Source organism: Bombus pyrosoma, linkage group LG5 (assembly GCF_014825855.1).
Source record: "Bombus pyrosoma isolate SC7728 linkage group LG5, ASM1482585v1, whole genome shotgun sequence".
In the NCBI taxonomy this organism is placed as follows: Eukaryota; Metazoa; Arthropoda; class Insecta; order Hymenoptera; family Apidae; genus Bombus; species Bombus pyrosoma.
In genome coordinates this window covers 6,174,328-6,195,865 of record NC_057774.1, presented here as the reverse complement: position 1 = coordinate 6,195,865, position 21,538 = coordinate 6,174,328, and the positions used below count along the sequence as shown (strand labels likewise).

The 21,538-nt window shown below is 44.1% G+C and overlaps 1 protein-coding gene across 2 annotated transcripts in view; it reads left to right on the top strand.

Annotated features, from left to right (window-relative positions):
• The window catches only part of LOC122567791 (neprilysin-1), a 73,396-nt gene extending 63,782 nt beyond the window's left edge, over window positions 1-9,614 (top strand). For both annotated transcript variants that reach the window (XM_043726789.1, XM_043726787.1), the window contains 11 exons: window positions 136-234; window positions 314-492; window positions 5,253-5,439; window positions 5,560-5,736; window positions 5,834-5,934; window positions 6,258-6,313; window positions 6,384-6,670; window positions 6,752-6,910; window positions 7,173-7,249; window positions 7,334-7,603; window positions 7,685-9,614. In XM_043726789.1, coding sequence (XP_043582724.1) covers window positions 136-234; window positions 314-492; window positions 5,253-5,439; window positions 5,560-5,736; window positions 5,834-5,934; window positions 6,258-6,313; window positions 6,384-6,670; window positions 6,752-6,910; window positions 7,173-7,249; window positions 7,334-7,433 — 1,422 coding nt within the window. In that variant the 3' untranslated portion in view covers window positions 7,434-7,603; window positions 7,685-9,614. The remainder of the gene's footprint in view (window positions 1-135; window positions 235-313; window positions 493-5,252; window positions 5,440-5,559; window positions 5,737-5,833; window positions 5,935-6,257; window positions 6,314-6,383; window positions 6,671-6,751; window positions 6,911-7,172; window positions 7,250-7,333; window positions 7,604-7,684) is intronic.
• The last annotated feature ends 11,924 nt before the right edge of the window (window positions 9,615-21,538 follow it).

Sequence of the window (21,538 nt, the reverse complement as noted above, 5' to 3'; positions counted from 1 at the left end):
TTGACCCTTTGACAATTTACTTTATAATCGCATTCACTCTTTGTTCATCGTCCAATTTGACTATGTTCTCGAATCATTCTGCTGCCTTTTACGCCATTTCATCCATCGAATAACGTTTTTGTTTCGACCCTGCAGATCTATCCGAAGCACAAGGATCTATACAATTGGGTGGACGTGGATCAGAGGGTGTACGTTCCTTTCAACATGTCGTATCTGCAAGAAAGTTTCGGTTATGTGAGTAGACGTTAACGCGTGCCGCGATATCATCGGCAATTTTGCAGAGGAAAAATGATGTGCTTGGTTCCTGGGTTAGATAAGGTGGGGGACGCTGCTGAACGCCACTTTAGGCGCTGCCACTGCCGATCTTTACAATCACAGCCGCAATCGGGAACGTCCTGCTTACGGCTACGACGATCAACTGGTCTACGTTTATGTTACCGCTCCGCGTTACTTCCGAAGCCTTGGGAAACTGCTGAATCGTTTTTCCCGAAGGTAAGCGCCACTTCACGCCTCGATATATTGTCTGGCAAAGTCTGGCAGAATTTCCCACTCGCGCGAAATTCGAGGATTATCAGTTTCTTTCCCCGAGAGCAACTAGCACCTGGCAATCAAAGCGGTGGACTTTTCGCGGACTGGCGTGGTATTTTCAGCGTTGAAATTTGAAAAAAGGTGATGTCGGTATCGCAGTGGAACGAAACAGCTGCCATAAATTCTCGTAACCTCGCGGTCTCGCCGCTTTGATAAGGCGGAATTTAAATCCCCCGTGAAAAGGTTGGAAAATAATTTATTGCGTTCGCGAAAAGATGCAGCGGCAAGCGTAATCTCGCAGGCTCGTATCTTCCATGGAAGTACGAATTCGATTGCTGCTGGTCTTTCCGCGACATTAAGCCCGATCCATGGAATATTAAAGGCCCTGGCCGTGTGGAACTCGCGAACCTTAATCGAACACCTCTGCGGCGCATGATTTCTGGCTTAACAGCTGATTACACAAATCGTAGAACAAAATCGATCGTAGAACTGCGGAATGTTCGTGTTCTATCTATCGCGTCTTCGTACGTGGCCCTCATTCCTCTGACCTTAAACGCAGAAAATGTACGCTGCAGTTCATAGACGTTAGGACATCTGTTGGTTTCATACCGGTCGAAGTCAAAGCGATCGACTGCACATTCACATAACAGGGTTCACAGATGCATAATTAGTATTAAGATAGTAAACGATGAAACACGCGAGCCAGTAGAATCTGAAATGGAGAAAACGCAGAGGAAATACAAATACCATAAATCACATGGACGTTGATTGATAGATCCCATAATGACTAATAAATGAACTAAATTGAAAATAACAACACCGTGGCTGTAGTTGCAATTTCACGGTTCTAGGTGCAGCCGTATAATCACGCTTTCGCGTCTGGGGAATAAATCCTGCTCGTTAGGATCATGTTCTGTACAACAAAAATACTCGTCGATCGATTGCGTTAATTAAAACAAGGGCAAATGGTTCGCGGATCGGATGCACGCGAACACGTTTACCGTTTTGCAGCTGCACGCGCGTTTACCGCGGCAAAGAGCAACGCATCCAAAAAAAGAAAAATAAAAACGAATAAAAACACGCTCGCCATTATTATAGCGACTTGTTTATTAACCAAACTACCGGCGTGGTATTAAAAATAACGACAGAGAGCATCGTTGGTGCACCGGTGATTTTTACGATCGCCATACCATTTTTCGTCGCCAGATTCACATTTTGCCCGTGATTTTCTCCTTTATGGCAGCCGTATGGATATTTTTTAGCCGAACCAATCGATTCGCCGTGCTATAGATGCTAAACAGGACTGTTATGGCGAGTGTAAAAGCAGACGTAAATAGGATGAATTATCGATACCGCGGCTCCTTTCGACGTAAACTCGTTTATCGAGGCGGACTCGTTCGATTACAACATTCGTTTGAAACGTAGTTTTCACTTTCCCTGTTTATTGTTTGTTCGTCAACGAGCGGAATAAATTCAAAGGTAATACTCAATGTATGCTAATGATAATTTCACGAACGCGCAAGTTACAGCTCAACTGTCAGCTATCCCAGTTTCCCTTGATTTTCCTCATAAATAACGTTATACAACGTAAACGTTGTTTTGATCTTTGGCTCGAAATACAAGCCGATAACGAGCGGTCGATGTTGCGGAAGTTGATGATCGCGTGTAAATATCGGTCTGCCGATCCGAGGATTGCATAACGAATGAATATTAATTGAACGAGCTACAACTGGCTGATCGGAAGAACGTTTCGCGTTCAAATTTACGTCGCTTTCGATACATTCGTTTTCGAGCTTGCTCCTTTGGGATCGAGAGCTGCGAATTCCCGCTGTCGTCGGACAGCCTGATCGATTGGAATTGTTGCAAGTTGCTTAACATTTTATACGTTCGATCACGAATGAAGTATCCATTAAACGGAGGGCAAACGTTAGAAGAGCTTGTTGATTTTGAATTCGCCAGCAAGAACGTGAATAACATTATTGTTTCGATGAATAATCTGTAAAATAATTCGTGAAGGAGGAACGATACGCTCGTTGGAGATTTTATTAACAGTGGTAATTTCAAAAACGGCTGAGCTAGCCAATTGAAATGGTGGTCGGTCACGCAGATGCGGTTTCGCGATTGTGTTTCGCCAATCGTTTAATCCTCGTATCAAGGGGTTTGAGAAAAACGATCTTCACCGCGCGATCCACCGATTCGGTCGAAAGCTTCATCGCCACGAGGATTCTTCGTCAGGGGGATTAATATATCCAGCCGCACGTACAAATTGCCAGAACGTCGATATGTGTGTTTGTTCGGTTGGTAATCGAAACAGGCTATGGAACAACCAGCAATCGAAACGCGATTAAATCGCCTTTCGTTGCGTCAATTAGCAAACTTTGCTTCCCATAATTTCTCGCTTCAACGTGGAATAAAAAACAAAAAGAAAGAAAAAACATATCGAAAGAGGAATTTGTATAGAGAACGTTGTGGCAATTCATCGGAATATTCGCGCGGAGCGGCAGATTCAAAGAAATACAGGAAATTTCAACGCGATGAGTTTCGTGGATCGCGAATTCCTACAAACTGATTCCCATGGTAGTTACACAGTCGTAGACAGTTTTTATTAGGATAGTTTGAACCATGTGCGGGGATATAGCGAGTCATGCTGGAAGTGGCTTGGAGAAGCCTCGATTATTGCAAATCGTACTGATTACATTAAACGAAGTTCTCGCAAGCTCGGTTGAATTTCACGCTGGATGCCGGTTGGATTACACGTACCGATTGCGGAACGTCGTAAACGTTGACAGACTTCGCTTTGACGATGCGGCCGCCGATGAATTTGCATAATGCATGCGTATCAGCCGCGCACCAACGTAGTTAAACGGCAACACGATGTTCTCTACCCTTAAGTGATTCCTGCGAAGCTTATTCGAACGATTAGAAAGGTTTAACTTTTAATCGCGTAAAACGCTCGAGTGTGGAACTGTCGGTAAGTGGTAACTTTCTTTTCATTCGTAAAATAGATCGGTAACTCGACTTACGTAGCGTCTATCGGAAACGGTAGCGACGCTAAGGAACAAGAAAATCGACGAAGCATCGAATTTAATTAGAAAGCAGAAAGTTCGATGGGTAAATTGGCTACTCGGTTCGGTCGAGTTCCCACGACAATGTTTGCTGTTCAGTGAATCGAGAGAGAAGGAAAAAAATTGCAGGTTGTAAAAGAGGTAGCAGGATGCGGTATTCGCCGGAGGATCAAGTTCGGATACCTTGACTCGGGTTATTCGGTCGTTGAACACGTGGAATTCGGCCTTTCCAGCGAATCCAAGGTGAAATTCTTTGCTGGCCGGATGTAAAGCTCACATTCGAAGCAACAGATTCCGGAGCACGTTATAACGTCAAGCTGTCTGATAGTTTCGCCTTTTGTATATCTCACCACAGGCGAACAATTATTTCGAATATTCGACTAGTTTTGGAAAGTTAAAGAGGGTAGCTTCTTCGTCGATTGTCACATTCTTCTCGAGTGGGTAACGAGCAAGACACGGGCCAGCTACAAATTATCAAACTCGAACTTTGTCAGTTTACGGTAATATCAGCAGAACGGACTGGTTGGCGGAGCAAACACTCGGGATTCCGAAACGCCACAGTTGGCAGCCTATGCTCGTCCGTCGCTATTATCTCTCGCAGACAGACAGACACAACCGGAGGATGAATACAGCCAGCAAACCGCGATAATTACTGCCGAAGGTATTCCGCGCAACAAAGAACCAGACGCTCGCATCCTACCGCCAATTTCTGTCCATCTATCGTCCTTAATATTCGGACTCGTTGCGTTCTTTGGATACGGAACGCTTTTTTCACATTTGCCGCAGCTTTGAATATCAATCCTCGCGAATTACGATCGTTCATCGTTTACTTTGAAATTAGAATTTTCAACATCTGACTTGCAACTTTTATTCCAAGTTCGTAGGAATGTGTGCGCCAGTTAATTTCCAGATGATATTCCAAATCATCTCTTAAACCGTCGCAACGTCGCCAGAATTAATCTCGTAGAGAGCTCAGGGAGGGGGGGAGCAGATGAAAATGGAAGCGTAGCGTAGGTTAAATGTCGCGAAGGTTGTTAGCGCGGAGAACGCTATCAGCGTCTGGCGTAACATTTATGAGCAGAGAAGTTCGTACGCAGTGCACGCCAGCGTACCGTATGCGGTTAATAAACGTGGTACGAGCGTAAATTTTGATACCAGTGGAGAGCATGCATCGTAAATCGGTGCCTAATTCGTCCATTACCCTTCGTTGCGAAAATTCCGCCCATCTGCGCTACTCTGTTCGCTCTATATCAACCAGAACCGAGTTTCTACTAATGGGAACGATGATTTCACTTCGATCGAAATTATTAAGTTCCGTTAATACTGTCACGTGCACGTAGCTCAAGGAGGGAAGAAAGAGATACGTATCCTCGAATTTGTCGAAACGAGCTCGCGTTTGTGGCGGAGGCATGGCAAGGTTCGATAGAATCGATAACGCTAATTCGTTATGCTTTCGGAGCCAGCTGTTCATTATTATAGCCACCAGGACATTATCCTCTCTTTTGCGCTGAAATATATATCCTCACAGGCTATTATTTCGTACGAACACTCGTACGAGAGTTATAGCTATTTTCGAAGTCGCGGATCGAATAAAACGAAGATAGAAAGCGATGTTTTAAACGCGCAAACAATACTCACGAGTGAATCCTCCTTACGAAGGATTATTCACAATGGACTGTTGCTGTTGTACGCGACGGACACCCTGCACGACATCGTGAACGTGACCGGGAGCAAGGACTGGGAGCTGTCCTGTTTCAAGCTGACGAAGGATGTCTTCAGCGAAATCGTGGGTGCTCTGTATGTGCAGCAGTACACGCCGCAGTATTTAGAAAACCTAGCTAACAAGGTAAGGCGATGAAAAATAGCGTCTGCTTCTCTCTATTCTACTCTCGTTGCTCTTTCTCTCTTCTCTGTCCTTTGTCTTGGTGAAAACGTTGCGATACAAATTGCGTCGTGTCGCGAACAGGTGGGAGGGCTGTTCGAACGCGTGAAAGAGACAGTAGCTGAGCGCATTTTGGTGAAATCTTGGCTAGACGAGGAGACAAGGACGCAGGCGTTGTTGAAGCTGAACTCGTTGCGGGGAAGATTTCACGTGTGGCCTGGTTTCCACAATGAGAGCCTGCTGGCCCGCGAAATGGCCGAGGTGAGGCCTTCCTCGTGCTTCTTTGCATGCGAAGCGCGCGTATTCCTAGCGATACTTCCGTCAGCTTTTCGTGACTGCCATCTATCACTTCCGGTAGGTGGAGATCGATCCGGCGGATTTCTTCCACACCGTGTTGAAACGATTTCGACAGGTTCGCACCGTGGACGACAAGGTTTTGCGCAGGAACGTCACCGAAAAGTGAGCATTTTCTTACTTCGAACATCCTAACAATAGGATGGAAAATAAAAGTGGAGTAACCACTTTCTTAGTAATCTGACGCGACAAAATTTATTTAAAAGCAAACTAATTCACGATCGATCAAAATCGAGTAGCTTTGCAACGTACTGTGCATTCGTCGTAGTCAGCTAATATTCGTAGTACTAAATCTCTACATTCTTGAACAGGAAACCTATGTCTCTCTTTCTTTTCCGATAAATACGATTTTAGATATCGGGGCTGTCTCCTTATTGCTGCAAACCCATCGATAGTAGAATGGGATAAAATTAATTTTATCTTTGCAGACGTCGTCATCCCTATAGCGTATCCGCTTACTACGAATCTTCGACGAACACAATAGGTAAAATGGATCTCTGAACATTTTATAAGCTTGCCCAAAGAATTGTGACGAGTGAATTCATCGATTTCAGGCATTCCACTGGCGATGATGACAGCTTGGTCATGGTCCTGGGATGCTGGGCCAGCGTATGCAGCGCACGCGACTCTAGGATCGGTGATCGGTCACGAGATTCTCCACGCTTTCGACCTCCATCGACGTCGACTGCCATTGGATCCCGATATGAACGTCGATCAGTGGCTCTGGATCACGCCGGAGTCTTGGAAGAGGTTGGAAGCGAGGATCGAATGCGTCGCGAGGCTTTATGCCAGAAGCTTCTGGAGGAAGGTTCAGTTTTATGGGAACGACGTTGCTGTACAGGTAGAGAATATTTTCTTTCACATATTTTCTTCGAGCAAGCATATCGAAAGTCGGGTGGAACTCGTTCGAATGGTTTTTCAGTTCGACTGGAACGTGACGAGGAACGAGAATGTCGCTGATATCGGAGCCTTGCAAATTTCTTATAAAACCTGGCACACCCTGACGAACGGGAAGGATCGAAGTCTTCCCGGATTAGAGGGACTTCGGCCGAGCCAGCTTTTCTTCATAAGCGCCGCCCAGGTAAACATACGACACCTTTCATCCACATTTTAAGATTTTCGCCCTCGCTTTACGAATTCCTATCTTTATGAATATAATTAGAAGAGTAGAGCTCAGGAGCCTAAGTAGCCATATATATTGCGCTAAATATTATTCATTCTATATATTCCATATTTCTTCAACATCTAACAGTTTCTCGTAAACGCATGGAAATTAGTGTAATTGTAACTATGCGAGATGGACGATCGTAGAAATCTAATCCTATTTTTGAATTATATTGCAGACTTACTGTTCCAATATGACTGCCGAGGCCTACATTCTTTCCGTTGAGCTCGATTATCACACACCTCAGCCTGAAAGGTAGCCAGCGTCTTCCTCTTCAGTCGTACCTCGAAGAATTTAACGTTGTTGAGAAATAAATGCCACCCATTAAAATGTGTTTAGAGTCAACGGTATAATGATGAACTCTCAAGCATTCGCGGATGCGTTCCGTTGCCCGATCGGAACCAAAATGAACCCCCCTAACAAATGTACCACATGGTGATGATCAGGCTTGGACAATCGTTCACCGACAGATTTCATCTACGACATATTCGATCATTTGGATTCGATACGGAAAATGGCGTGCTGTGGTTGGACACACTCTAAGCGACAAGGGCTAATCATTTTTTCAGCAATTGTCGAGCGATCTTGCGTCGGAGGGAATCGGTTCAGGTAATAGCGATACTTTCAAGATATCGTATTTTTATCTTGATTAGTGTTTTGTCGCCAACTACGTGCATCGATATTTCGCAGGAATTCTATCCGGAAAACCGAAGAATCAAAGTGGAAGGATGCATCGAGAGATGGACGAGTATTGCGCTAGGAAGATGGGATTCGCGATGACGGAGGATCGTCCGATAGATAAGCTTGTTACAGCGTTTTAAGAGTCTAAGGAACGGCCAACCGAGGAGATGTCGATCTTCGGTACGGTCGTCGAAGTAATCTCGTTTAAACGCGCCATTAATGTTAATATCTCTCCCTATGACGCTTTAGAGGACCTTAGATTTATTATAGTGAAAGCAATAAATTGTACGGCGGAACAGACGAGAGTGTGATACACACGAGCAAAATACGAATAAAAAGGAAACTAATAAAGACGTACACGTACACACGCAGAATAAGTAAATTTACAAAAAGCGCTTCGATCGTTCAGTTTGCGACAAGGCGAGTAGAGAACCGGCAAGCTTGCTAATGGAATTAGCAAAGCATGCCGTTTATTAGCGAGATCAGAGTTTCTCGATAGACAAGAATAAAAGTATACGGCCACGTTGTAGTCACGTGAACACGTGATCAACGCGCAACTTTTTAGGAAAAGCGAGCTATATCTCTGACTCGCGTCTCTATTCGAATTAAAAACCGAGAAAAGCTAACGAACAATTTCTAGAATCGCTCGAGTAACGAGCATAGTTGAAAATGACTCTCGGAGGATCGAGACTAGGCCTCGATGGAACGCGAAGTGCAAATACTTCGCGAGAGAAATCTCGCCGATCAGACCGTGTCGTGCAAACGGGTTAAAAAACGCGAACTGAAAACATTTACGAAGCGAATCGTTTAGTTTCTCGCGCACCGATTGTCTTCGCTCTTGTTAGTCTGTAAAGCCTGTAAATAACGTATCCCCTGATGATCCTTTTCGGTTTAGTTTAGTTAACTTAAGGTAAACGAAGTTTGCGTAAAGGAGCTGTCCGTGTTGTATCGTTTCAAAAATAGATTGGCTGGAAAATCTCTCGTCGCGGATAGATCGCCTTACGCTGGTTCTACGAAGGCTTAGAGAGATCAAGCTGGTTAGCGCGCGCTTCTATTCACCTGTTTCATTCGGTTTTTCTCCGTACGGACACAAATTTCGATTAACGCTTCGCTTTTTATTCGTGACACCGTTTCGCTCGGTTCTCGATGGAAATTCGGCTTTCAGTTGAGTCTAGTCGCTGCAGGCGAGCAGCTCACTCTTCCCTCGGCGAATCGACGACAGCATCTACACACGAAACTCTACTTTCTCCTTTCAATCTTCTTATCTTACACATTTTGATCCCTATGAATCTCGAGAACTTTTTTATCAACACCTTAGAAATAAGAGATATCCACGAATTTGCAACGATTCCCTTACAATTCGAGAAACGTCGCACGTTTCACGTTTCCCTTTCTAAACGTTCCTTGCACAAAATACTCGTACGGTAGGTACACAGGTTTCGTTTACTCTCGTCGAGCGATTGCTTCCGAGTAACTTGATTTTATCAACGAGCTTGTGAAACAGAAATTGGTGAGCTGTTCGTCGTGGTGCTCGTAATTCCCCTTGGTCGTCGAAACGGAGACGCAATGGTTCGCATTCGAGCGAAAAGAACCAATCGTGCCGCGAAAAGGATTTCCAAAAAGGAGATCCGATTGTCGCGAGCCGACGGCTAGCGAAGGTTGTTACAATTTTAGTGCGTTTACGCAAGAATCGCGATCTGTGATATTCTTAAGCAGTACTTAAGCAACTCGAGGGACGGTTCGACGCGCGTCTTCTCGATGATCTTGATCGTAGGAAAAATTCTATTGGTTCAACGATGTTTAACGGATCGTAAGAGGAAGAAGAGCTGTCATCGATGGCGCTCGGATGTCCCTCGTCGAATCGAAAGCATAAAGTCACGTTATTCAAACACCGTTGTAAATGTAAATGGCTGATAGCTGATATGGCAAATAAATATGGTTTATATACAACTGAGATTGTAATGTATTTACAAGTATAATGATTTCCTGAATATAGAACAAAGTGACGTTAACGTTCGATTTCCCTATCGATCGGGAAACAGACGAGTGTCTCGACGTTCCTCTGCTTCTAACCCCACGGAACATCCAAGAAAAATATAATCGATCCGAATCGAAAACTGTCAGAAGATATCGCTATTTTGAAAAAAAAAAGAAGTAGAAAGAAATTTCCATCCAGTTTCATTCTTGCACGCGTGGAAAATTCTTACATGACGAGAAATTTGAGGCTGCGCGCCTGTAGCCGAGGATGAGTTCCCTGGCAGATAATCTAACATGTCACTGGCTGTCTGGCATCTCCTGATCCTTTGGGTAATCCGATAAACGCGTCGACTGCCGAATACACTTTCGAGAATAGATAACCAAAGTCTGGTCCGGGAAATTCCTTTATTCATTTCGCGATCGATCTGTGCAGATGACACTCGTCTCTTATCCCAGAATGAGCACGACCCGCTCCTCCTATGTGTCGCAATTCGAATACGTTCCTCGGTTTCACCCGTCAAGAAATCCTGACTGTCCGTCTCGGTTCACAAGTCGCGAACACATCGACGAAGATTCGGAGGAATGGAATCGACCGGCGATCGAGATCAGGGCCGCGGTTTCTCGTTGCTCCGCATTTACACAGGAGAAGTACAATAAGTTTTCATTTGACTTTTGCATAATTAATGTGAATGTTGCATAATATAGTTATCGGGATGGAAAGAATAGAATATAGAAAAATTAGAGTAGAGTTCGATGGATTTTTCAAGCGACTGGCAGAATCGATTCTTGGTTTTCGTTCGTAGAACGTTAGGGGATGATGTTCACGTTCGTGGAAAACGTAGGTACGACGAGGAACAGGATCGAGGGACGATAACAAACTGCATCAGGAACATCGTTATCAGCATGAGATTCAACAATATCGGCAAGGTGTTCTGCTTATCGATCTTTGTACAATTTTTGACGATACTACATTTTTAGTAGAACTTTCTTCTCTTTACTGCTGTGTTCTAAAAAATTAAAACATTTAAATTGTTATACGATATCACGAACTACGTATTAACATTTTGTAATAACGGAATACTGTTATCAGACTGAAATTGAAGAGAAATTCATAGTAATCGATCACGTGCTGGACCCCATAACGATGAGAAAAATTCCACTGCAAAATCCCTACGTGATCAAAGTTCGTCAAGAAACCGTGTTACAATTGTACGGATTGAAATTCCAAAGTGTGAGTATCAGGAGAGTTGAGTAGCCTAATTTTCCACGCAAAGATAACGTAGTTCACGGCTGATAACTCTGCTGGTAATTTATCGTGTCGCGCGAAGTACTTGTAGATTTCTTATCAGATTATGATAAATAATAATTTCATAACGTTCTACGGAGCTTTTTAGCCATTGTTGGTAGAGGTACCAGCAGAGTAGTCGGCAAGATCTCGCGGACAGTCGTATTGATCGCGCGACTTTGAACAAGGTTGTTAACGCAGAGGCGAGAGAAGAAGTGATTAACAACCGGAGCCCGAATTACACGGGATGCGATGTAGATTCCGAGCAGCCAACTTGTGGTCGAAGCTTTATACGTGGAAAACCTGTCCCATTTAGTCAGGTAAACTTTACGGATAAACTCGTTCTTGTTGTATTGAAAAATCAAATTGTTCATTGCCTCAGTCGACTACACTTTGAACTGCCAATTTCACAACTTTATTTCACTTGGAAAGTTTCAGAATTTTTCTTAAAATTCGAGAAAGATACTATACGTTTCTCATGCACGAATAACAATGATCGACGACTAAATGTAAAGATGCAGGGATATTAGACTTGTTTTCTTCAAGGGATATTCAACGACCGTAGCTAACGATACTAAACGATTGCAGGGTTTCTGTTGCTCCTGCGACTCGGAGGCAAGCGGCAGACGTCAGTACGGAGGCTGGAACAAAAGTTCGGATGGCAAGGCCAAGTCAAACTACAACCATACTATAAACAAACCTTGCAACAGGTTACGGACGGGAAGCAAGTGCTCGAGTTCGAACGATAATTCGGTGGCACGAAGCCAGGCCAAAGGGGATGAAGCTCGGTCCGGGAAGAAATCGGCCACGCTACACGCGAATCTGTTTGCCAACCAGACACCGAAATCCTATGTTTTCGAACCTGAAACTTGTCATAAATCCAATCAAGTTTTATCGAAAGAGGCGTGTGTAAATAAAGGAACAAAGAGTCACGAGGAATCCCACGAGTCGAGGAAGAACGAGGCTTTGAATTCTGGCGCGACCGAGTCGATTGCAAGAGAAAGATGCAAAGGAAAGCAAGCTGAAGTTTCGTCGACGTGGAGCTTGTTCCTGTCTCCGGAAATGGTGGCTGGAAGGCCGCCAAGCAGAGATAAAGTAGCGTCGAGCGTCGACGTTGAACGAGATCGAGCGTCGACGCAGACGAACGTAGTCTTCGAGGCGAAAAGCGGAAGAGTAGCGGGCGAGCGAAATTCGAAACGCGGTGGATCGACGACAGGTATAAAAAATTCAGAATCCACGAGCGAAGATAGAAGGAACCAGTGCGAGGTTTCGCGCGATGGAAAGGGAACAGGCAATCGCGAATTCCACTCGATCAGCTCGAAGGCGGAAGCCAAAAAGCTATCGCGAGAGGAAGGGGAACGTTCGAAAAATCCATTCGTGAACGAGCCAAATAAATGTGTGAATTCGATACACGACGAAGCTTGTTCGGGATCACAATTTCGCCTTTCGACGAAGTACGAGTGGAGAAAAAAATTGCTGCCGGAAATGCAGTCGATGGAGGTTAATGGCGGGAAGGACGTTGAGAAGACTGAACGAAAGAAATACCGGGCAGAATCCTCGTATGGAAATAAAGGTCCGCCTCTGAAGTCGGGCAAGAAGAGGAACAAAATGTTTCCCGTTACGTCGACAATCGATTCGCTCGCGATTCGACCTTCTATGCATTTAAACGAGCCTTTAAAAAATTTGTCGACAGGTGTATTGAATAGCAATGGGTCTCCTGTGGCGTGGCCAGCTCGAACGAAGGAAATCGGGAAGGGTAATTTAAATAGAGTAATGGGAAATACATCCACGTCGCGAGAGACCAGACTCGGGACTTTTAACAAGAAACGAGAGAGGTCCGGATCCTTTCAATCTAACGGTAACAAGAAGGACGCAAGTTGCAGCGAAACTTTTGCTGGAGACAGGCGAAAGCTGGTTTCGAATACGGTCGCGAAAGGTGGAAACACCTTGCGAAAGGAGGATATTTCTGCGCGTGAAAAGAAGCATCCGAAAGAGGAAAGGATAAAAAATTACACTCCGCAGAAGAGAACCTTGAAGGACTTATCGTGCAGAAATAGCTACGACCATCGGGAAGGAAAAAAGCTGAAGAAACAGGATGTTACGGGTTATGGGAGCAGGACAAATTTCCGACGATCGCGCAGACAGCTCCGAAATTGGAAAAACTGGCGGTCAGCGCGGTACAGATCGAAGAGATTCAATGACTTGTCCCGGAGCCGAGGTCGACGAAAGAGAAGCAAAAAGGCCGATGATGACAAAGAACTCGCGACGGCGAATCGGAAACCCGGTCACGTTGTGCGAGTCTATATAGACGTTGCCCGGGACCTGAAGGGAGGCACGGACGGGAAATCAAGGTCGGATAAATTGGCCAACGATGAAAAGTCAGAAATAACAAATGGAAAGGGCAAAAAAGGGAACAAGATGGGCGACGACTCGTTTTCATGGGACGAAACTAGTCAGCAGGATAGCGTGGATAAACAGATCGAGGACAAATTCAGTCGCATAAGCGACGTCCTTAAAGAGGATACGATGGGATCAAAACCAATTCTGACAGAGAAAAAAGGCGATACGACGAGCGTTAATCCTGTGCATGAGAAAGAGATGATTTCAACTGACGTTGCTGAACGGGGAAATAAAATTGAAGAGGTAGACGATGCGCTTCCGTATCAAAAAATTGACGAAATTCCCGATCGAACGGAGGCTATAATTCTCAATGAAAGAATAGATGACCTCGATAAAAATAAAAATGCTCTATCGCCTCTACAAATTGACCAAACTGTCAATGGAAAGCAGATTGTACAAGCTATCCTGAATGAAAAAATGGATGAATTGAGCAAAAAAGCTTCTTCTTATAACAATAAATTTGACATGAATCAGGGTTCTTACGTAGGTTCTCAAGACGAAGCATCAGACGAACTAGTACAAGCAAATCAAAAGGATAATCTGTTTGCGAATAATCCTGACCAGTTGCTCGACAATTACAAGAGTTCAACTTCCAGTCCCGAGCTTGTGATCCCACCACCGATGGGTTCATCCATGATGAAGGAACAGAATCAAGTTGTATCCAACATGTTCGCGCCAGAGTACGTTGACAATATTGACTCTAACGACGATGATATGCTGCTATTGAATCCTACGTCATTTACAAGCGAAACATCCGACTTGACACAAGCGTTGATCGTGGTAGACCTTTTCAAAATTGCTACGGTCTCACTTACCGAATCTTTACGAAGTACAATCTCTACGGAAACTCTCGAATCTGGCACCAAGTCTCCAAAATTAATCGACAGACTGGGTGGTCTAAAAAAAAACATTGAAAAGGCATTTCAACAGCTGAAACCAACGATTAACAGGACATCGACAGTCAATGAGACCACGACGATCATGCTGAAGGAGTCAACGACGACAAATACGACCGAAGAAACGACCAGTTCAGTCGGGATGACAAAAATCACGGACCAAACATTTCGACCTGTGGTCAAACCCACAGAAAGCGCGCCGCCAACTTCACCCGGAGACGCTGAGTTTCATAAAGAGGTTTCCATCGAGGGAGTAACCTTCCCCGACGAGACGCCAATGTTTTCTGTGCCCACACCTCAACCGGCATTCGTCGATCTGCAGTCGATCTCCCGGAACGTGGAGTCGTCGAAGATGAGAAAGAAGTGGATAAACGGTCGAAAGAAGAAAGTAAAACGCACTACGGCTCCGATGATTAAAAAGCAGGATTTAGAGGCGTTTCACGAGACAGACAAGCTCGACGGAAAAGTATATAAAGATAATCCGATCGATCACGGCGGGAAAAAGCGATCGACGCGAGCGGATTCCGCGATGAAATTTTCATTCAAAGCGGCCAACATGAACGTCGTGAAGGAAAGGTTAGGTCTGACTAGCAGCTTCTCTCGTGAACAGCGGAATTACGTACAAGTGCAAGTCGAAGATCCGGGTGAAGCTGGAAAAAGAATAAGGGATAGGCTGTCCTCGAAGAAGTATCCACGAGCTGGACAAAATGAAGTGAAAATTGCAAACGAGAATGTAGACCGTTCTAGAGACGTAAGGAGAAACAGGGAACCTGCGTCTGATAGTGAAATTCTTGATTCGTCTGACATCAAATGGATCCATCATCCATGGTTCGTCACGACCGAATCACTGGAGTATACTGTCAAACAGAAGAGTAACAACGACCGTGTTTTTTTCAGTAAAAGTTCCAGCCAGCGCAAGAATAAAAACGCGAGGAACGAAGACAGTTTGAGGGAAGATTCTCTGAATCCAGCAACTGATGGCGTTCTAGGAAGGATCCTGCCGCCTTGCATGAAAGGCAGAGTCCGCCGTGTCGGGGATCGTGGAACAAAGAACGTCATTTGCGAGGCGGAAACGAATCGAAGAGGCAGACGTTTGCTATCCGTTCAGGGGCTAAAGAACGGCAAGAGCAAGGCTGGTCACAGATCTAACAAGGATCAGAAGAAGATTCAGCGGGACGAAGACAATTTTATCAAAGATGATAATTCGGATATCGAGTCCGACGAGGATGCGTCTGAACACCGGAAGCGTTTAAAATCGGTTCGCGATAAAGACCATAAGGAGTCGAAGAAACGAGATGCTACGAGGTCTGCGTTGAAACGGCAGAAGAAAAATAAAGGCGGCGACAAGGAGCAATCGCTCCCTTCCTCGCAGGAGTCGTCGAGTGATTACGATTATTTCTTACCCGGAGAACAGATGGATGAAAACGACAGGACACTTTTGGAGGAAAAACAGACTGATGACGATAACAGTGTGGAAGGTTCTGCAGGTGTAAATTACGATTCAGATCCAGCATTGGGAGATCTTTTGGAAAAAGAAACGGACGATGATTCGAAGATTTCTGACGATATGCAGAATGATAATTCTTACAATCAGGTGAGCGATAGCTCCAGTTTGCTCAATGAATTCGATAGATATCCGAAGGATCTAAGAACCGAAGGTCAGATGAGATCCATGGAAGAAGAAAATTTGGAGAACGCCGAAACTGAAAACGAGGAGGGCGGACATGGGAAAGATTTTGATATTTCATTTACTGGAAAAATTCATTTGGAGAGCGATGCGTACGGTCGGCCGGTGTCCATCAGTTTCAACGCAGAGCCCGAATTTTTCAGGAAGGACTTTATCTACGATGGAAAAGCGAATAGTTACGGCAATCGATTTCCATTAGAGTCAGCGAATTCTTTTATTGACGCGTCGGACACACTCGCTTCCGATGGAACAGACAATGCTAATTTTTTGCCGAACGGTTATGACGTTGAATCGTCTCTGAACGCACCTCTTGATCAAGTCGACGATCGATCGGTAGCCAGAGAATACTTTCTCGATACGATGCGCGCTAGAAATCGAAATGCCGGCAGATACAGAAACGATCCCCGACAAAGACTGATCCACTTGCAAAAGAAATCCATCGAACCTAACGAAGATGCAACGAAACAAGACTCGACATCGTCGAAGCAATCGTTGCAGATTAACAGCAGCTGGAAGAGAAGTCTTAAACGTTTGAAGAAGAATTCCGAATCCTTTGCATCAGCCACGTGCGTTCCAAAGGAAACTGAAGTGGAGGAACGCGAGAAGATCGTTGGCGCTGAGCAAGACGAGTCTTTGAACGTGGAAGATCGAAATCGAGTCGCCTTGATTTCGAACGAAGTCAATTCGAAGAAGATAAGCGATGAATTGCTGGACGATTCGCCTCAGGTTTCCTCAGACCAGTCTAATTTGCCAGAAAATAATTTCGAAAATGGGGATCCAGACGCTGCCGCGGATGTAGAGAAAGTAGGCTGTTACGTACTGAATAGTACCACGCTGAAGTTTGATTTAGCCGAGACTACCATTGTTCCTGACAAATATCAAGGATCTATGGTGAAAAATACGGTTCTCAGTATTCAGGATCTTAAAATCGACGATTCTTCGAATACGACAGAGCCAGCGACAGAAACGCCAAAGTCAGCAGTGACGTCACCAGCGATAGAAACGACAACGATCATTTCTAGTTCCAATGAAACAGTGATAGAGGCGCAGATGTCCTATCCAAAACCACCGATAGTGATAGCAGCGGAATCGGCAACGACAACGACAACAACAACGGTAGCAACGACAACGAAGCTCACTAGTTCCAACGAAACCGTTATAGAGGCGCAGATGTCATATCCAAAAACAAAATTAGAGGCGGAATCAGCGCTTCAGGCTTCGCCGAATTTACCCCAAGGTATAGTTGCCAAGGAAGATAGCAAGGAGTCGATCGAGAAGAAGAATATGTTGGCGATTTCGGACTTTGTGAGAAAGTTGGAGAAACTTGTGGCCGATACGGGGAATTCGAGCAACACGACTGGTCGTACTTTGATACATTTGAAGAAGTTTATCATAGTTCCTGACAATCGTACGTTCTGGAGTTTGAAAGAATTCTCGGCCCCGGACAGCAAACAAGGAACAGCGACTACCGAGACGGTGGTAGTGATGGGAGAAGGAACTCGTATCAAAGACGGTACACAATCTTCGGAGGATAACGATGAGTCGGAATACTCTGAGGTTGAAGATAACTCGAGAGGGGAGAATCGTAACTTAATAAAGGAAATAATTGACTCTGTAATAAGAGGTGATGACCTGAAACGCGAGGTACCGTTCAAACGTTCTGACAAACTGAATGATCGAAAATTGTTGGGTGATAAAAAGGATCTGCTGAGTACAGCAGATGCTCCGGTGGCGAACGAATGGGAAGATCGGTCGAATGAACAGGAATTCGAGACGAATTTGGAGGTTGATAAGAACTCGGCCGACTTGGCCAATATACAAGAAGAAACACCAACGAAGGAGGAATCTTTCCCGCAGAACGTGGGTAAGAACGTCGATGACCAATTCCTCGAATCGAATCTCGAGAACGGGAAAAAGACGTCGAGAAAGGACAACGATGTTTGCGGAAATAAATCGGGTGTAAAGGAAAAAAGGGATACGGCTGTACGTAATGCACGTTCGGCAAATCAGAAACGGGAACATGAGAATCGTGGCAAAAAGAAGGATGCGAAGCATCTGAAGAAGAAACGTCGAGGAAAGCGAAAGAGGAAGACGAAGAAGGGAAAGGGGGAGAAGAACAAAAGGAATAAGAAAAAGTCGAAGAGCAAGTGGCCTTTCAAGAGGAATTTACTTATGCTATCGGAAGAGGAGCAGATTCAACCTTCGAATGTAGATTATAGAATCAAATGGAGGAATCATGATGAATTTTCAGCGAAGGAAGGAGAGACGAAAAACACGGAATCTACAAGAAAATCGTCTGGCGAAAATGGGTTGAAAGAACCGCAAATTCGGGGCGGCCAGGATTGCTCGGATCACAGACATCCTCCTAACGTAGATCCATTAAAATATTTAGAATCCGCCCACTGTCTACGTTTCAGTGATCTATGGTTCGTTTCAAAATATTCTTTCTTCCTCGACGCCTAGCCTCTTCTCGTCGAAATAAAAGAGTAAAATGACGTGAGAAATTTTTCAGGTACTCGGTGTATCAGTTGGAAGAACCTATAGTAGTCCATAAGATACATCTTCAAATTTACATGAAACGTGCTATGTCTGATGGATCGACTTTGTGGAAAGACTTGACAAATGGTTCGATCATAAGGTAAATTTAATCAACGACAATGAGATGAAGTACGTTTGAGATATTGGAGTCATTAAATTCACGCTACACAGGACGTTTATCTCATCAGATTGGGTACCTTCGATAAACACTATCGAAATAAAGAGAATACGGTGACTTTTACCTATAACGACGTGAGAGCGACTACGAACATCGAATACAATTTGAATCCCACGAGAGATCGCTTGCTGGTACCGTCTACGCTTTCTGGCAAAAGATCAAAGTATTCAGAAGCTGAAGGTTTTGAAAATAATACCGTAAAAAAGACCGAACAGGTTAGTTATTAGAATGTACGAGAGAAAGTCCTGGTTAAATTGTGCAGGATGGTCAAGCGAGTACCTAGTGGTGCAGGCAGACAAGATCAACGAGGATGCAAACGAGTGTGATAAAGCTGGTGTGGGATTCACTGCATTCGTTGCTCAACCGGGTCGGTGTGAACGTGTCAGTGGAACCTGTTTGAAAAATCAACCATTGGACTACTGGAGACACGACATCGTACGTATGACAAGCGCAATAAACGAAGCAATATTAATATTAACCTGTCCACTGTCGTTTTATTTTCTACCAATAATTCTAGCCCCTAGTTACTTGTCACGTAAAGAGCTACGATATCAATTTTACAGATACCCAAGCGTTACGTATTCTTGGTTTGTTTTGTAGTACCTGTGAAATATTCGATTGGATATCTAACAAATGACACACATACATCACATCCAGTTCATTAACATACCGAAAATTAGAATGCTTCGGGTACCTATTATTTCAGTCCTATCCAAATATCGTTGTATAACTAAACTGTTACAGAGTTGAAAAAGAGAAATAGATCTAACCAGCACTGTTTCAAATGACTAATTCACATGCACTGTTATGTACTGTACTATGACATATAAGGGGGAGTTTAGATCGTATTATTTGCTACGCTAATGTAATTTATTATGCACGAATTTAATGCGTTCGTTCATAAAACACTATATGAGCTGCGAGACAGCACGAGAGTGAATTCATTGTAGCAACTGCGCATACCAAGTACGCGTAATTTCGTCTAAATAAACATGATTCATATTATTGCACGTGAAACGTTATGTGAAACTATCCGCGTTACGCGAAACATTTCAGCCGATATAGTTACGTATTACACGCGAGATTGTTTTTTGAGCTATAACGGAACTAACGAGACATACATACATTTTTGAAACGTATGCATTACGATGGATTTCGATAAATGTAAGCGGCCTCGTTTATTAAAGGATTAGAAACGGAAGGGTGGGTGGAATATTTCCCGAGGTGCCGGAACATTTCCGTAAACTGTCGGGTGTTATCGAAAGGTACACGTTCGATCTAATGTCACGTGCTGGTAGGAAGCACGGGAGTCTGGGCGGGCTGGTTGCTACTTCTTGAGCAATTTCGCTCGGGTGCCGAGAGAAGCCATCAAATACAAGGTGAACGGAACCGGAAGCCACCAGTTCCTCGCTCTGGAGTACCATTCGCTGCACGTGTCTGTGATCGACATCGAACTCAAGGACGACTACAATGCCCTTCCCAAAGTCGGGTGAGTTCCAGAGGTGATGATCGCTTTTAGGATATGTTTTCACTGCAATTTTGGCCACCTATTGCCCAAGTACTTTTTAAAAAATGATCGAATCTTTGCGTCGAACACGACCCAGAAACATTTCCACTTGGATATAGATTTTCTTGGAATGACAATAGCCTCCATTTTCTATCGTATCAAATGCCACATTACCTTTAAAATATCTCGAGCTTAGCGCGAGCAAACTAATTTTCATGGTTAATGAAGGTGAAGACAATTTTCATTAAATTTCAGCTCGTCTGTCCAACTCACCGAGGTCCATGTAGATAATACCGCAATTAATTACACGGTGATAACGATGCTGATTAGTAACAAAGGCTCCTATTCGTTCTCTTATCGAGCACGGATTACGGATTGTCCACAAGGAGTTCCGGTATCATGGTTGAACGCCGAGAGCGCGACAAAGACAATCTCGTCCCATCGTGATCGTAAAGTAGCTTTGAGTCTCACTGGCAGACTCTTAAATGAATTCTCTTGCTCCGGTAAATGTCGTGACTTGGTCTATGAAATTTTCTGACGGTTTATTATCTTTTTCGTTCAAAATGAATAAATCATCGCAAAAAGAGATATATTCCTTCTTTTCCCTTTAATCGTTTCTTTTTCATCTTCAGTAACACTCTTGAATCGTTACGACGAGCCAGTAGCATGGAGGGAGATAAAAGTACGAAAAATGGATCGTTGCTCTTGCGTGGGACACTGTAAATGCTCATGCTTGTCCGACGCCCACGACAAAAAAGATTGTCGGCCTGTGTCAAAGGAACATTATCAAACTACTGGTTTTCCAGGCCCACTTTTTATCAATAGTCGAAACCGAACGCACAGCGAAGTCGAGCCTTCTTCAATTTGGCCTGACGTTATTACGCTCGTTTGCTTCGTCTTGATCGTTTTGCTGCTACTTTTGCTGTTACTGGGTACTATAAACGATCAATCTGATCTTTCGATTACAAAAATCAAACGAGAATTTTCATCAGGTTTCTTTAAGTGGATCATCGGCATATGCATACCAGTAGTAAGTCGTTGGGGGTTGGACACTCTATTAGAGACACACAAGATGAGAAAATATTTGGAAAAGGATCTAAAATCAAAGAGCGTCGTGTTTAATCGATATAGGCAACCTGTGCATCCCGACACTGGTCAAAAGTCTGTCAGGATTTGCAATAGGTGAGTCAAAGAAGCCTAAGTTTAATTCAAACACTTTTCACATTTGGAAATTAGATTCTAATGCTACATGTTTCTCCATAGGACAGCAGAATTTTTTCTCAACCTGACATTTTTCTTTATCTATCCCTTTGGGATGGTTCATTTATCTTGCAAGAAACCTGAATATCCTGATCAACCTACCAACTCGGATCAATCGAACGTAATAGAAATACA